The 17084-nt window shown below is 50.6% G+C and overlaps 1 protein-coding gene across 2 annotated transcripts in view; it reads left to right on the top strand.

Moving 5' to 3' along the window:
* Nucleotides 1-2867: 2867 nt before the first annotated feature.
* The window catches only part of LOC120924757, a gene marked incomplete at its 5' end in the record, with an annotated part of 109626 nt that continues 95409 nt past the window's right edge, over nucleotides 2868-17084 (top strand). For both annotated transcript variants that reach the window (XM_040335784.1, XM_040335785.1), the window contains 3 exon segments: nucleotides 2868-2966; nucleotides 3528-3626; nucleotides 8320-8402. In XM_040335784.1, coding sequence (XP_040191718.1) covers nucleotides 2868-2966; nucleotides 3528-3626; nucleotides 8320-8402 — 281 coding nt within the window.

The following is a 17084-nucleotide window of genomic DNA, read 5'->3' as shown; positions in this document are numbered from 1 at the left end:
CCGGCAGAAGTGCTGGCAACAGGGCAGAGTGCTAGCAATCTCTGCCCAGCACCAGAACCAACTGTGGAGTTCCAGGGAGCCGGGGCAGTTGGCCCCCCTCCCCAGCAACAAGCTGAGGTAGTAAAGCTGTTACTCCAAGCTGAATCACTGGCAGCAGGGCAGGATGCTACTGGCTGCTGCACACGACTACAGCTTGAGCGGACATCGGGGGATGGGACTGTGGTCTCCACTCAGAGCAGCCCAGCGGAAGAGCTGGCAACAGAGCAGAGTGCCCCGGGCCTCTGCTCTCAACTAACAGAAGAGGGGGTTCCTGGGGTAGTGGATGGGACTCTGATCTCCACTGACACAACCCCAGAAAATTGTGCGGCACTGAGACAGGATGCCGGCTTTGCTTTGCAAGCATCAGGGGATTTTCACCTAGCATCAGTGGATGGGACTTCAGTCTCCACTGGTATACCCCAGGAATGGTGGCCAGTTGGCCCAGATCCCCAACAGCATGATGAACTGAGCCCAGTCACCCTGTCTTCTCTCCAGCGGCTGAAAGGTCTCCAGGGAGAAGGGCCAGTCCAGGCCTCTCCCCAGCGGCAGGCGTGTTCTATGAGAGAGGCAGAGATTGGCTGGGTGAGTAAAGCTCTGTTTGGGACAAGGTATCTGGGGTACTGGGTGGGTCCTGGAATTGGGATCTCTCCCAGTGTTAGTCTCCTGCCAAAGGGGGAGATGTGTGACAGACCTAGCCGGGACAGGGGCTTTTGGAGAGGACTGAATGCGAGCCTCTTGACGTCCCGATTATGGGCCAGGGCCTCAAAAGGAAGGCAGATGGGTCATCCCAGCAGACAGTCCTGGAACCTTAAGACTACTTTTCCAACATCCTCGAGTTGACCCGTTTGGGTCCCACTGCGGCTGTTGGACTGTTTCCCAGGGGAAGTTATGTCATGGATCTTGAGATATTAAAGTGTTTCTACTTGCCATCTGTAACACAGGAGAGGGACATTACAAGCTGTTGGCTTATTCAATGCAAGGACACCTGCGTTTAAGATGCTGAGTAAGCTGAATTGTGAAAGACATTTCCATTATGTGATAAGCCTGTTTAAAGCCTTTTGATGATCAGGTGTGGGTATCTTCTGTTAGTAGAGACAGTCCGTCTGTCTAAAGATGTGGAATGACATACCATGTTCTATTGTGTGATGCCAATACTGTGTTGTAAAGGGTCTCTGCCCTGTCTTAAGGCTAACTCACTCTCCAGACGGTCCCATTGTTCTGTGGCTGGTTATTGTGTACATTGATTGCCCCCTGGGCCTTCTGTCTCAATACACATAAGCCTTTCTATCCAAGCTATTGGGCCAATCCCTGTTGACTATTTCAAGTCCTCATTTGCATGGTTAAGGAGGACCTGAGTGAGGACTGCATATACTTTACAATTGACCAATAGGAAAGCGGTTGTTGGGAGTGGGATGTTCCAAATTCTGTATAAAAGTGTGCTGTGTACTTGAAAATAAAGAGTTTTGTTTGAACTTACATACAGCCTGCCTGGTGTGTGTTCTTAATGGGTCTGAACGGCACATAGCTGTAGTCCGGATCCCGGAACCTTGGATGACTGGACCATCAGACGTTGCAATCTGCAAGCTGACTCGCTGGTAGCAGAGGAGTGTCGGGAGAGCAGGACCGGGCGAGCAAAGGAGTCTCGTCACACCCCCCAACCGATCTCTCCAATCCCCCCCCCAACCGATCTCTCCAATCCCTCCCCAACCGATCTCTCCAATCCCCCCCCAACCGCTCTCCAATCCCCCAACCGATCTCTCCAATCCCCCCCCCCAACTGATCTCTCCAATCCCCCCCCCCCCAACTGATCTCTCCAACCCCCCCCCCCCAACTGATCTCTCCAACCCCCCCCCAACCGATCTCTCCAATCCCCCCCCCAACTGATCTCTCCAATCCCCCCCCCAACTGATCTCTCCAACCCCCCCCCCCCAACCGATCTCTCCAACCCCCCCCCCCCAACTGATCTCTCCAACCCCCCCCCCAACCGATCTTTCCAATCCCCCCAACCGATCTCTCCAATCCCCCACCCGATCTCCCTCACCAATCTTTAAATCCTGTACACTTCACCTCCAGAGAACGTCTCTACCCAACCAACTACTCACCCCCTCCCTTCTTATCTCTCACCTCCATAACATCTCCAGAGAACGTCTCTTCCCAACCAACTACTCACCCCCTCCCTTCTTATCTCTCACCTCCATAACATCTCCAGAGAAAGTCTCTTCCCAACCAACCGACTACTCACCCCATCCCTTCTTATCTCTCACCTCCATAACATCTCCAGAGAACGTCTCTTCCCAACCAACTACTCACCCCCTCCCTTCTTATCTCTCACCTCCATAACTTCTCCAGAGAACGTCTCTTCCCAACCAACTACTCACCCCCTCCCTTCTTATCTCTCACCTCCATAACATCTCCAGAGAACGTCTCTTCCCAACCCACCAACTACTCACCCCCTCCCTTCTTATCTCTCACCTCCATAACATCCCCAGAGAACGTCTCTTCCCAACCCACCAACTACTCACCCCCTCCCTTCTTATCTCTCACCTCCATAACATCTCCAGAGAACGTCTCTTCCCAACCAACTACTCACCCCCTCCCTTCTTATCTCTCACCTCCATAACAGTCAGGAGGTACAGAGTCGGTCACGGTGTTCGGAGAATGGTGGCCGTCTAAACTCAACTGTGTCTTCCCCGTTCTGTGACTCCCATCCTCCTTCTCTCCGCAATTCATCCTCTAAAGTTGTGAGCAGCCTCTCCTCCCCCACACATCCTCTGCTGAGACTCTTCAATATCTCAGTCCTTTGGCTTGACTTCTTTTTCTGTCCTCAGATGATAAAGACCTCACTATGGCTCAGAGAAATGGCAGATCTGAGGAGGAATTCCAGGTGAAGATTAAAGAGGAGGAGATCCCTGTAGAGATCCACCCAGGTGAGTGGAACCCATGTGACCTCTTCTGCCCCCTGTCTGTAGTAGTAAAGGAGGACCATTGGGGAGGTCAGGAGCTCTCCCTTACCCCACCCCCTCTTCTTCTAGATACAGGCTCTGCATCCTCCTTTCTCTACCTTATGCCCCTCCTCGCTCTGTCCCTTCCCCCCCCCCCCCTCCTCGCTCTGTCCCTCTCTCCCCCCCCCCCTCCTCACTCTGTCCCTCTCTTCCCCCCCCTCCTCGCTCTGTCCCCCTCTCTCTCTCTCTCTCTCTCTCTCTCTCTCTCTCTCTCTCTCTCTCTCTCTCTCTCTCTCTCTCTCTCTCTCTCTCTCTCTCTCTCTCTTTCTCTCTCTCTCTCTCTCTCTTCTCTCTCTCTCTCTCTCTCTCTCTCTCTCTCTCTCTCTCTCTCTCTCTCTCTCTCTCTCTCTCTCTCTCTCTCTCCCCCCTCTCCCTCCTCGCTCTGTCCCTCTCTCTCTCCCCCTCCTCGCTCTGTCCCTCTCCCCCCCCCTCTCTTACTATCTGCCTTTTTTTTTCACTCTCTCACTCCCATTTTTATTACTTTAGGAACCTCCATGACTCAGAGAAATGTCAAATTTGAGGAAGAGGAGGAAGAACTCCATGTGAAGATTAAAGAGGAGAAAGTACCTGTAGAGATCAGCACAGGTGAGTAATAAATGTGGGTTCTCTGAGCCTGGGGGTCAGAGGTGGTATGGTTCTGTAATATTGACGGTGGGTGGGGGTTGGGGTGATCCTGTAATGGTGGTGGGTGGGAGTTTGGGGTGGTCTGATCTCCTCCATGTTCATCCAGTCTAGAGGAGAATAGTGAATGGTAGCTCTCTGATCTCCTCCATGGTCTTCCAGTCTAGAGGAGAATAGTGAATGGTAGCTCTCCGATCTCCTCCATGTTCTTTCATTCTGGAGGAGAATAGTGAATGGTAGCTCTCCGATCTCCTCCATGTTCATCCAGTCTAGAGGAGAATAGTGAATGGTTGCTCTCCGATCTCCTCCATGTTCTTTCATTCTGGACTAGAATAGTGAATGGTAGCTCTCTGATCTCTCCATGTTCTTCCAGTCTAAAGGAGAACAGTGAATGGTAGCTGTGATGCATTTGCCTATATGTCTCAATTTAATTCTCCCTGCTAGCCATGTGTGTGTGTTAGAGGTAGAAAGGGATTTCATGTGTGATTCATTCCTCTAACAGGTTATTGAAGTGCTAATGTCCCCTCACTATTCTAAAGGTTAATTGATCTATTGTGTTGTGTGAAGAAGATCTGTGTTTACCCTTAAAAGATGTGTATTGTATCATCCAGCTAAATGATTAGAGAAGTAGTATGTTAATTATTCTGATTGCTTCAGTGTAGTAATTACCTCCCACTGATGTCATTATCTAAAGAAATGTGTCTGCATGGTCGGCTCCGACGTGTCTCCTATAATCTGTATGGGAACCCCCACTGTGTGAGGGGGGGAGCGGAGATTTCATTGGGATAACAGGTTGTAACCACATATAAGCTGAGTGTTGTGTCATTAAAGTGCCTTATTCTAGCAGTAAGCCTGGACTCATGTGTGGCTTATTGGGGCGATTCCATGGACTCCTACTTGTGGAATATTGGGTGATTTTCGTTATGGGAAGAAGGGACTGTTTGACAGGGATATCATACCAATACCGTCACAATTGGTTGGCAGCAGCGGGATTTTCCCTTCTACTCTCCTTTACACCCGGATTCCAAGCAGACACTGGAAGAACTACTGGAAGTTCGTGGAAGGATTGCTAGCAACAAAACCAAGCGGGTCATCATAGCAGAATTAATGGAGCTAGACCAGGAGGACGGGATTGCAGCAACGCCAGCAGTACAAGAGATGGAGACACCAGTGATTCAGGAAGAGGAATCGCCAGCCAACAAGCTAATGAGAGAGAAGCTAGCATGGTTCGGTCCGAACCCAACGGCGGATGTGGTGCTGAAAGTGATTGACCTGTTAGCGGAGGAGGCTAAACAAATAAGAGACGCAGAGCTACAGAAGGCTAAACAAATAAGAGATGCAGAACTACAGAAGGATAAACAAATAAGAGACGCAGAGCTACAGGAGGCTAAAGAAATAAGAGACACAGAACTACAGTTAAAACTGGCAGCAGTCCAACAAGCAGCCGCACATTCTCCAAACAGTGAGTACAGCACAGCAGACACAAGGAAGATTCCGTTTAGCGCTTTTAAAGCTTTTGATGAAAAGGACTGTGAGATTGATAACTACCTGGCAGATTTTGAGCGACAATGTAACCTGCACCGAATAGCTAGAGGAGAGTGGGTTTTAATATTGTCAGGCAAAGCTTCTGATGCTTTCCGGACCGTGCCAGATCAGGATATCCATAGCTACGCCCGGGTTAAAGAAGTGCTCCTGGCTCGTTATGCAGTAACCCCAGAGTCCCACCGACAAGTTCAGGGACTCACGCAAAACCACGAAAGACTCTTACGTGGAATGGGCATGCCAGTTATCCCTGTCAGCCTCTAACTGGGTTAACAGCAGCCAGGCCACCATCGCAGAGGACATTTTGCAACTAATGCTCCTGGAGCAATTTTACAATCACATCCAGACGGACGTCAAAGACTGGGTGAGAGATCGCAGGCCCATGACTCTTCCAGAGGCCGCTAAGTTGGCGGATGAATATGCGGATACTCGCAAGACAAACCAGGTCACACCACGGATACAACCTCCACGACCAACGGCGCCCTCACACCCACCAACCGCTAGATACCAACCTCCTAACAGACCGGTGACATCTAGCCCTCGCTATCCACGCCAGGAGGACAACGAACAACGCTGCTTCCGGTGCAAACAGCTGGGTCACTTCAAGCAGAATTGCCCCATGAATGACAACACCAGGTCAAATTGGTCTCAACCTGGGTACCGCCCACCAGCAGCAGCCCATTGTGTAGACTCGGCTTGGGAACCCCAGGAGCTGGGTCAGGAAGAACCATTGGACACCATTTACGAAGTCCTCACGGTACAATCTGTTATTACGGACAACAGGGAACACCATTGTCAGCTGGTCATGGGCGACAGCCATGAGCCGGAGGGGCCCTGGAGGGAGCTGGGCAGAAAGAGGCACCGCCGGCTACCCCCCAAGAAGAAGAGGTCCTGGAAGCCGTATAACAAGCTGACCTGGGAGGAGAAGAAGCGACTGGAGGAGAGGGAGTCGCAGCGGGCGTCTCAGATGCGGGCCGAGATGTTTGCCAAGGGCCCACCGGTGGCCCCTTACACCACCACCCAGTTCCTGATGATGAAGGACCACGTGGAGAGCCTGCAGGACATGAGCAAGCAGGAGCTGATCCGTGAGTACATAGAGCCGGAGGAGTGCATAAGCCGCATGGAGGAGGAGAACAACCGCCTGAGGTCACAGCAGGCTGAACCCCCAGGCTCCATGAACTGGAGATGGAGCTGGAGAAGCTCAAAGAGGAGAACCGGAGGCTGCGGAGGGAGCAGAGGGTGGCTGACCCTATGGGGCACTGATCCAAACCCCCCCCCCCGGACTCTGAGCACCGGTGCTACAGCATTTCAACAAATATAACTTTTTCTTTTTATGAATCTCCTGTGATTGTCACTTCAGAGCCATAACCTGCACCTCCCATAGCGGGACACCTAGATGGCGGCGCACAGACCCATTCGCCGTCTTTACACTGACTTCTGGTGACTCTGCAGATCGCACAAAGACTTGGGGACTGACCGGCGTGTGATCCGACGACCCGGTGGCATACCTGAGTCGGAAGCAGTTGCCAAGGGAGGTCAGTTATGCCAAACGGAGTTAACCTCGGACTAAAAGCTCTGAACCCGTCAACCCTACTGGACCAGGAGAGGTCCAACCGGGTTTGCCGGAGCAGGGAGAAAAAGGGGGGCCATTGTGATGCATTTGCCTATATGTCTCAGTTTAATTCTCCCTGCTAGCCATGTGTGTGTGTTAGAGGTAGAAAGGGATTTCATGTGTAATTCATTCCTCTAACAGGTTATTGAAGTGCTAATGTCCCCTCACTATTCTAAAGGTTAATTGGTCTATTGTGTTGTGTGAAGAAGATCTGTGTTTACCCTTAAAAGATGTGTATTGTATCATCAGGCTAAATGATTAGAGAAGTAGTATGTTAATTATTCTGATTGCTTCAGTGTAGTAATTGCCTCCACTGATGTCATTATCTAAAGAAATGTGTCTGCATGGTCGTCTCCGAAGGTGTCTCCTATAATCTGTATGGGAAACCCCACTGTGTGAGGGGGGCGGGGCGGAGATTTCATTGTTCCTAACAGGCTGTAACCACATATAAGCTGAGTGTTGTGTCATTAAAGTGCCTTGTTCTAGCAGTAAGCCTGGACTCATGTGTGGCTTATTGGGGCAATTCCATGGACTCCTACTTGTGGAAGATTGGGTGATTTTCGTTATGGGAAGAAGGGACTGTTTGACGGGGATATCATTCTAATACCGTCACAGTAGCTCTCCGATCTCCTCCATGTTCATCCAGTCTAGAGGAGAATAGTGAATGGTAGCTCTCTGATCTCCTCCATGTTCATCCAGTCTAGAGGAGAATAGTGAATGGTTGCTCTCTGCTCTCCATGTTCTTCCAGTCTAGAGGAGAATAGTGAATGGTAGCTCTCTGATCTCCTCCATGTTCATCCAGTCTAGAGGAGAACAGTGAATGGTAGCTCTCTGATCTCCTCCATGTTCATCCAGTCTAGAGGAGAACAGTGAATGGTAGCTCTCTGATCTCCTCCATGTTCATCCAGTCTAGAGGAGAACAGTGAATGGTAGCTCTCCGATCTCCTCCATGTTCATCCAGTCTAGAGGAGAATAGTGAATGGTTGCTCTCCGATCTCCTCCATGTTCATCCAGTCTAGAGGAGAACAGTGAATGGTTGCTCTCTGATCTCCTCCATGTTCATCCAGTCTAGAGGAGAACAGTGAATGGTTGCTCTCCGATCTCCTCCATGTTCATCCAGTCTAGAGGAGAATAGTGAATGGTAGCTCTCTGATCTCTCCATGTTCATCCAGTCTAGAGGAGAATAGTGAATGGTAGCTCTCTGATCTCTCCATGTTCATCCAGTCTAGAGGAGAACAGTGAATGGTTGCTCTCTGATCTCCTCCATGTTCTTCCAGTCTAGAGGAGAATAGTGAATGGTAGCTCTCCGATCTCCTCCATGTTCTTACAGTCTAGAGGAGAACAGTGAATGGTTGCTCTCTGATCTCCTCCATGTTCTTCCATTATAGTGAATGGTAGCTCGCCGATCTCCTGGGATCGTACATGATAATAATTCAGGGTCCAGATATTTATAGGCCCCCTACTAAGTGACACCTAATATTACAGGCTGTGTGTTCTCTGCAGGTGGATACACAGAGGGACCCCCCACTCCTCCTCACCCTGTAGGCAACGTGAACACGGAAGACGGCCTGACACAGAATTTTCAGGTATGTGACCTTTAGGATCAAGTAACTGACCTTTAACCCTTCTCTGCCACACCCCACGTTTTACAAGTGGCCAGACCATGTTTGCACTTTTGTATTATTATTTCATTTATTTATTTCCACTACAGGGGGAGGGGGATGGGGGGTTTAGTTCAGTCCTCGGGGTCTGAACAGTCACTTTTTGAGTGAAGTGGTACAATTGGTGGCTTATCGGCGACTGATCATTGGAGGTGTGATGTAAGTTTAGTGAAGCAGCCGTTGGTTTATAGCTCTGACCTGGCCAGCTTGGGGCGGTTCTCTGACACCTTAGGCCTTGTGTCAGTGAAGGGCAGTAGGGGGTGTATACAAGGGGCAGACCAGCACGGCACACAGTGGGCTTCCTGGAACATGTAGTGCATACTAACTTGGAGTTACTGCTGCCGGAATCCTCTGCTCCAAAATTCCTTGGATTGGGGTTCTGGAAGCTGCTTAGCCCAAATCCCAGGTCCTTCTCAGTGCCTCCTCACTTGCTGGAAATCATGTATGTTGATGTTTTCCATCCTGATGCGTTTCGCTCAGCAGGGCCCTATGGAGGAGGAGTGAAAAGAACTCGCTGCTCCAGGTGAAGTGAATGAGCCTGAAGGAACCCTTGTGTGAGTGTCAGCCCCACCTTCGTGGTTAAAAGACAAGTATGGGTTTCTTCTTCACTGAGAACCGAGCGATCAAACATCGCCGATCACTCGGTTTTCAGAGCTCAGGGAGCAGAGAGCTGCTGCCTGTCAATCAGCATCTCCCCTGCTCTGCCCCCAACCCCCCCCCCCCCGATCTCTGGAGCGCTGAGCTGTGGGGGAGCGGCTCGCTGAGGAAGGATCCAGACTTGCCGATGTCCTGCCGAGAATTGTCCCCCGGCTCTGTACTGCGCAGGCGCCGGACCTCCGAAAATACCCGAAGATGAACACAGATGTGACTCATGTGTACACGGTGCATGCGCAATGAGCACTGCACGCTCCACTCTGCAAGGGGTGAGTGTATAGGTATTATATTGTGTAAGGGGCGGATGCCTACAGCAAGGGACGCCCTTATCTATATCCATCAATTTAAAATACCGCCTCTTCGCCCTTCATTTGTTTCAACATGCCCCACAAAGACGTGTCCTTTCTACACCCGCCCCTTGCTGTAGCCATCCGCCCCTTTCACGATCTAATAGTCATACACACCCGCCACCCCTTTCACGATCTTATAGTCATACACACCCGCCCCTTTCACGATCTTATAGTCACACACCTGCCCCTTTCACGATCTAATAGTCATACACACCCGCCCCTTTCACGATCTAATAGTCATACACACCCGCCCCTTTCACGATCTAATAGTCATACACACCCGCCCCTTTCATGGTCCAGTAGTCATACACCTCCGCCCCTTTCATGATCTAATAGTCATACACATCTGCCCCTTGCTGTAGCCATCCGCCCCTTTCACGATCTAATAGTCATACACATCCGCCCCTTTCACGATCTAGTAGTCATACACCTCCGCCCCTTTCACGGTCTAGTAGTCATACACCTCCGCCCCTTTCACGATCTAGTGGTCATACACCTCTGTCCCTTTCACGATCTAGTGGTCATACACCTCCGTCCCTTTCACGATCTAGTGGTCATACACCTCCGCCCCTTTCACGGTCTAGTAGTCATACACCTCCGCCCCTTTCACGATCTAGTGGTCATACACCTCCGCCGCTTTCACGATCTAGTGGTCATACACCTCCGTCCCTTTCACGATCTAATAGTCATACACATCCGCCCCTTGCTGTAGCCATCCGCCCCTTTCACGATCTAATAGTCGTACACACCCGCCCCTTTCACGATCTAATAGTCATACACACCCGCCGCCCCTTTCACGATCTTATAGTCATACACACCCGCCCCTTTCACGATCTAATAGTCGTACACACCCGCCCCTTTCACGATCTTATAGTCACACACCTGCCCCTTTCACGGTCTAGTAGTCATACACACCCGCCCCTTTCACGGTCTAGTAGTCATACACACCCGCCCCTTTCACGATCTAATAGTCGTACACACCCGCCCCTTTCACGATCTTATAGTCACACACCTGCCCCTTTCACGGTCTAGTAGTCATACACACCCGCCCCTTTCACGGTCTAGTAGTCATACACCTCCGCCCCTTTCATGATCTAATAGTCATACACATCTGCCCCTTGCTGTAGCCATCCGCCCCTTTCACGATCTAATAGTCATACACATCCGCCCCTTTCACGATCTAGTAGTCATACACCTCCGCCCCTTTCACAGTCTAGTAGTCATACACCTCCGCCCCTTTCACGATCTAGTGGTCATACACCTCCGTCCCTTTCACGATCTAGTGGTCATACACCTCCGCCCCTTTCACGGTCTAGTAGTCATACACCTCCGCCCCTTTCACGATCTAGTGGTCATACACCTCCGCCCCTTTTACGATCTAGTGGTCATACACCTCCGTCCCTTTCACGATCTAGTGGTCATACACCTCTGTCCCTTTCACGATCTAGTGGTCATACACCTCCGCCCCTTTCACGATCTAGTAGTCATACACCTCCGCCCCTTTCACAGTCTAGTAGTCATACACCTCCGCCCCTTTCACGATCTAGTGGTCATACACCTCCGTCCCTTTCACGATCTAGTGGTCATACACCTCTGTCCCTTTCACGATCTAGTGGTCATACACCTCCGCCCCTTTCACGATCTAGTAGTCATACACCTCCGCCCCTTTCACAGTCTAGTAGTCATACACCTCCGCCCCTTTCACGATCTAGTGGTCATACACCTCCGTCCCTTTCACGATCTAGTGGTCATACACCTCCGCCCCTTTCACGGTCTAGTAGTCATACACCTCCGCCCCTTTCACGATCTAGTGGTCATACACCTCCGCCCCTTTTACGATCTAGTGGTCATACACCTCCGTCCCTTTCACGATCTAGTGGTCATACACCTCTGTCCCTTTCACGATCTAGTGGTCATACACCTCCGCCCCTTTCACGGTCTAGTAGTCATACACCTCCGCCCCTTTCACGATCTAGTGGTCATACACCTCCGCCCCTTTCACGATCTAGTGGTCATACACCTCCGTCCCTTTCACGATCTAGTGGTCATACACCTCTGTCCCTTTCACGATCTAGTGGTCATACACCTCTGTCCCTTTCACGATCTAGTGGTCATACACCTCCGTCCTTTCACGATCTAGTGGTCATACACCTCCGCCCCTTTCACGGTCTAGTAGTCATACACCTCCGCCCCTTTCACGATCTAGTGGTCATACACCTCCGCCCCTTTCACGATCTAGTGGTCATACACCTCCGCCGCTTTCACGATCTAGTGGTCATACACCTCCGCCCCTTTTACGATCTAGTGGTCATACACCTCCGTCCCTTTCACGATCTAGTGGTCATACACCTCTGTCCCTTTCACGATCTAGTGGTCATACACCTCTGTCCCTTTCACGATCTACTGGTCATACACCTCCGTCCCTTTCACGATCTAGTGGTCATACACCTCCGCCCCTTTCACGGTCTAGTAGTCATACACCTCCGCCCCTTTCACGATCTAGTGGTCATACACCTCCGCCCCTTTCACGATCTAGTGGTCATACACCTCCGTCCCTTTCACGATCTAGTGGTCATACACCTCTGTCCCTTTCACGATCTAGTGGTCATACACCTCTGTCCCTTTCACGATCTAGTGGTCATACACCTCCGTCCCTTTCACGATCTAGTGGTCATACACCTCCGCCCCTTTCACGATCTAATAGTCGTACACACCCGCCCCTTTCACGATCTAATAGTTGTACACACCCGCCCCTTTCACGATCTAATAGTTATACACACCCGCCCCTTTCATGATCTAATAGTCATACACTGGGCATGGCCGGACCGAGCTAGGAGATGGACGCTTAAACCTCCAGCTCCTGCCACCTCAGAGCAAAAACCGACTTAAAACTGAGATTTTCAACCCTATCTTCCGCTGTTGAGAATGGGTACAGCCTTTAGACAGTCTTCAGAGTCCAGATCCCGCTCCCCGAGGGAACAAACCGGTGCTATGAACCACAACATACCGGAGATGTTCCGTTCCAATAGAGGGAACATGGCGCCTTCCCGCCACGGGTCTCAGGCAGGCCTCTCACAGCCTCCACCACATGAGCAACCAGAGATAATTCTCTCTGCACCTCCAACGGAGCCTGTAACGGTCACCACAGTTTACGACCTTCCATCAACCCACGACAGCTTATCGACACTCCACAATCAGGCAAACGAACACGACCCATAAGAATTCCCCCCAGACACGAGACACACAGCTCTGTCCTGGTTTCAAATGAAAGACAACTTTAATGGTTAGCTCTCAAGTTTATATACAGTTTAAGCATGAAAGGAACAATCAAACTCTCCACCCACACCTCACACCCTGGGGGGGGGCTTCAATACACCTTCAGATGGCTAATTGCTAAACATTCCAGACATCTCGGCGCCGGGCTATAATTATCACTGCACCTGAGAAGTCACATTCCTTCATTAACTGAATTCAAACAAAACACCATCACACAATGCTTTCCCCTCAAACCATATCTTTAGACAGAATTTCTGTCTCCGCATGCAGCTTGACAAGTTCCATTCCACACACACAACAGTATTTAGCATACATAATGAGAGATCCTGGACCAGACTCAATTAGCATGTCAACAGTCTACACAGAGAGATGAGTCATAGAATAAACCAACACTTTGCAATATGAGCTATCAGTAATGTCCCCTGTCCTGTAATTTAGGATATAATTTCTCAGTCACCCTATTGCCCTATCGGACATAAGGTGACCCTAGACATAAGAGTTATTAATGACGCTGGCACAGGAGTACCCCTCATCCTTCCAAAGTCTCTGTTTGTCCCGGGTCATTCTGTTACAGAGCCTACCTACACTTTGGAGGGGGGACAAGGTGGTCTGCCCACCCCGACACTACCTCAGCTAAACATCGGAGACCTGAGGACCATCGAGGCGGACATCAAGGACACCGTGTCGGCCGCCATTGCGGACCTCCGCCTGGACATTCGCTCCCTGACTGACCGGGTCTCCTGCACTGAAAGGGTGGTTGAGGACTGTGACGGTATCGGTATGATATCCCCGTCAACGTTCCCTTCTTCCCATAACGAAAATCACCCCAATATTCCACGAGGAGGGATATCCCTGGAATCGCCCAGAAAGCCACACATGAGACCAGCTTACTGCTTGAACAACACAGACTTTAATGTTATATCACACAGCTTATATGTCATTTCCAAAACTGTTACAATGACAAATCTCCGCCCCCCTCACACTGGGGCTTCCATACAGATGAGTAGGTAGACACGACGGGGCCGATGCTGAAACACATTTTCTTTAGACAATGACATCAATGACGCTGAGCACTAGCTGTACTGAATACATCAACCAGACCGCTCGACCCCGCATATAGAGAGATAATTACCACAATGAAGCAATCAGAATAATTAACACAAGCCACTTAAACCCAGCTCTCCTTCACACAACACAATAGATCAATTAACCTTTAGAAATAGTGAGGGGACATTAGCACATCAATAACCTGGCTAGCAGGGAGCAGTAAACTGAGACATATAGGCAAATGTATCACAAGGACCATGGCTTGACTCTCCAGCGATCCACGAGGAAAGTGGATGACCATACCCTTCAACTTCGGGACATGAACCACCACTTGGAGGACTTGGATAACCGGGGCCGCCGCCATAACCTGAGGGTTAGATGCCTGCCGGAATTCATTGAGAGGGAACATGTCCCTCAGGCTGTGATCAGCGTCTTTAATTCGGTGCTAAATCGACCCCCTCAGACAGCCATTGGTATGGATAGAATCCATCGAGCTTTGCGCCCCAGGGGCCGGGATACAGACCCCCCGAGGGACATAGTCTGCTGCCTGATGGATTACAAACTAAAGGAGGACATCCTGAAGCAAGCACGGGGCCGCCAACTGACTCATGAGGACAGCCCAGTTTCACGCTGAAGCACCGCCGGGACCTTAAGCCCTTACTTGACACCCTCCGTTCGAAAGAGATCAGGTACAAATGGAAGTTCCCGTTTTGCCTTTCGGCATCACACCAGAGCCGTACCGCCATGCTGAGGGTCCCTGAGGACTTGCCTCGCTTCTGTGACACGCTGGGGATTCCTCTGGTCGCAGTGCCAGAGTGGTACGCTGCATACCGCCAATCTGTGAGTAGATGGCCCAAACCCCAAGAGGAACCGATGGAGACCCAGGCCACTAGATTCCATAGGAGGAGATCTCCCTCAGGATCCAGGCATCACTCGGGTTCACAAGTGTTCAGGAATGACCGCGACCCCCCAGCGTCTCCAGGGTCTAGGAGAGCTCGTAGGGATTATTAACTGCGCCGAGCTCCAAATACTCCTTTATACGTTTCTACAATTTCATGTTTATCCAAGTTTATTGTTTGAGACTCCTTTTGTGACTGTTTGACGGGATGCTCATGCTTTTACCCCCCCATATCCAGGGCTCTGGGTATCAGCGGGAGTACTGCCTAGGGTGACGAAGGCACTTCCTTGTGAACTACAATACCCATGCCACATTGCGGAGGGGCGCGGCTGGCTGCCCAGATGCGGTGGCGTGTCATCTGAGCCTTTCCGCACGCGGCTCTCAGGACACTTGATGATACGCGCAGCGGTGGACTAGTATCGCTTGCAGTGCCGGAGACGCCCACTTCCTCCTCCTGACACCAATGGCTATCCTGCTTCTCGGCTGTGGACCCCAGCTTGACATCCCGCTTGCCCGCCTGACGGACCGCCTTCGTGTTCCCTGGCCCAGCAGTCTACGAGTCGGTGGCGGACTGTCCTCATCTGAGTTTAGTGAGGCAAGCGGAGTCCGGGGGTGAGTGCTCTTGGGATCTGACTATAACTGTGGGCCCTCATTGGCTGGGCTGGGCCTTGTCTGCTGCGGGATGAGGGGGGGGGGTGTATGGCTGCTGGGCACGTGTCACATTGGGGCTTTTTTCTGCGTATAATGCACTCATGCCTTCTAGGATGTGAATCGCCTCTAGATTGTTTTTTATTTTTTTTATTATTATTTTTATCATTATTATTATTATTAACTGGCTTACCCTATGTTATCTCTCGTGGCTGAATCTCCCTAGGTTCGCATTCTTATTCACGGTTTTGTTCTGGGGTGGCATGGGACACCATAGTTGTGTGGTTTATTTGTTTTATTGTCTTATCACTTCACTTAATACGTCTCCTGGCAGGTTCAACCCCCGCACAGTTGTGCATAGAGGAGTATATGCCCCTTAGAGGGGTGTGTGTGCCCTGTGTACGCTGTATCTCTCCGATTTGTTCTTTCCTTCTTAGGAGGGAGGCATTTCTCCCTCTCTCCTAATCGGTTATCTGTGTGTCGGTTTGACACTCTGACATACTATTAGATTTCCTTTGAGACTACAATCCTCCTGTCCCCTACCTAAAGTCTCCCTATTGCCCCCCCCCCCTCCCCCAAACATGACGGACACTGCGTGCACGACCCCCTCTTATACGCCACAGTCCCTTTCTCCGTTTAAACTCAAACTATACTCGCTGAACATTCGAGGGCTCAACACCCCAGAAAAGCGCTCCCGCTTGCTCTACACCCTCCAAAGAGAGAGGCCACATGTTGTTCTCCAAGAGACTCACTTTAGAGCGGATAGTGTTCCTGCACTCCGCAACCACTACTTTCCTACAGTCTATCATGCTACGAACGACACGTCCAAGTCTAAAGGTGTCTCTATTCTAATCTCGAAGCATTGCCCTCTACAGGTTGAGGATGTCCATCGCGACACACAAGGCAGGTACCTTTTTATCAAAGGTAAACTACATGGCTCGCCCCTCACGATTGCGAACATTTATGCCCCTAACTCACAACATGTACCGTTCTTCCGCAATTTGTTTCAGCACTTGACAGCATTCCAAGCAGGTACACTCATTGTAGGAGGGGATTTCAACGTACCGTTGGTTCCCCTGCTAGATACGTCAAATGGGTCCACATACCTAACCTACCGTGCCCTTCGGGCTATTAAATCCCAACTGAACCTACTGGCCCTACACGACACTTGGCGTACCCTACATCCGAATGTGAAAGACTTCACCTTTTTCTCACCAATGCACAACAAATACTCACGAATTGATCACTTTTTTTATTACGCAGAATGACCTCACGCTACTCACTGATGCCACCATTGAACCCATGGTGCTGTCGGATCACCATCCAGTCACTATGTCCCTGACGTGGCCGGGGAGTCGCCCTAGGTCCAGGATCTCCAAACGCCTTCTCTGCATCAAGGGACAGGAAAAAGCCGCTGTTATTCGTTGTGGTTAGCCAGTGATGTATATTGATCGCTTTAATGGTGTTGTCCCTGGCCTCCCTGCCTGGGACAAAACCCAGGTCAGTCGATATCAGGTCAGGTAGAAAAGGGAGCAGTCTGTTAGCCAAAATCTTCGCATAAAGCTTTACGTCAACGTTAAGTAGGGAGATGGGCCAGTAATTAGAGACTAACGTGGTATCTTTACCCGGTTTAGGGATTAAGGAAAAATGCGCTTCAAGCAGGTTAGTACTGGTGTGGGGGGGAGGCGGAGTGCATTGAACACTTTCACGAATTTGGGGATCAATATCGGCGAA

Source organism: Rana temporaria, chromosome 1 (genome assembly GCF_905171775.1).
Source record: "Rana temporaria chromosome 1, aRanTem1.1, whole genome shotgun sequence".
Taxonomy (NCBI): domain Eukaryota; kingdom Metazoa; phylum Chordata; class Amphibia; order Anura; family Ranidae; genus Rana; species Rana temporaria.
Note: the sequence above shows the minus strand (reverse complement) of the source record. Positions and strands in the feature narration are given on the sequence as shown.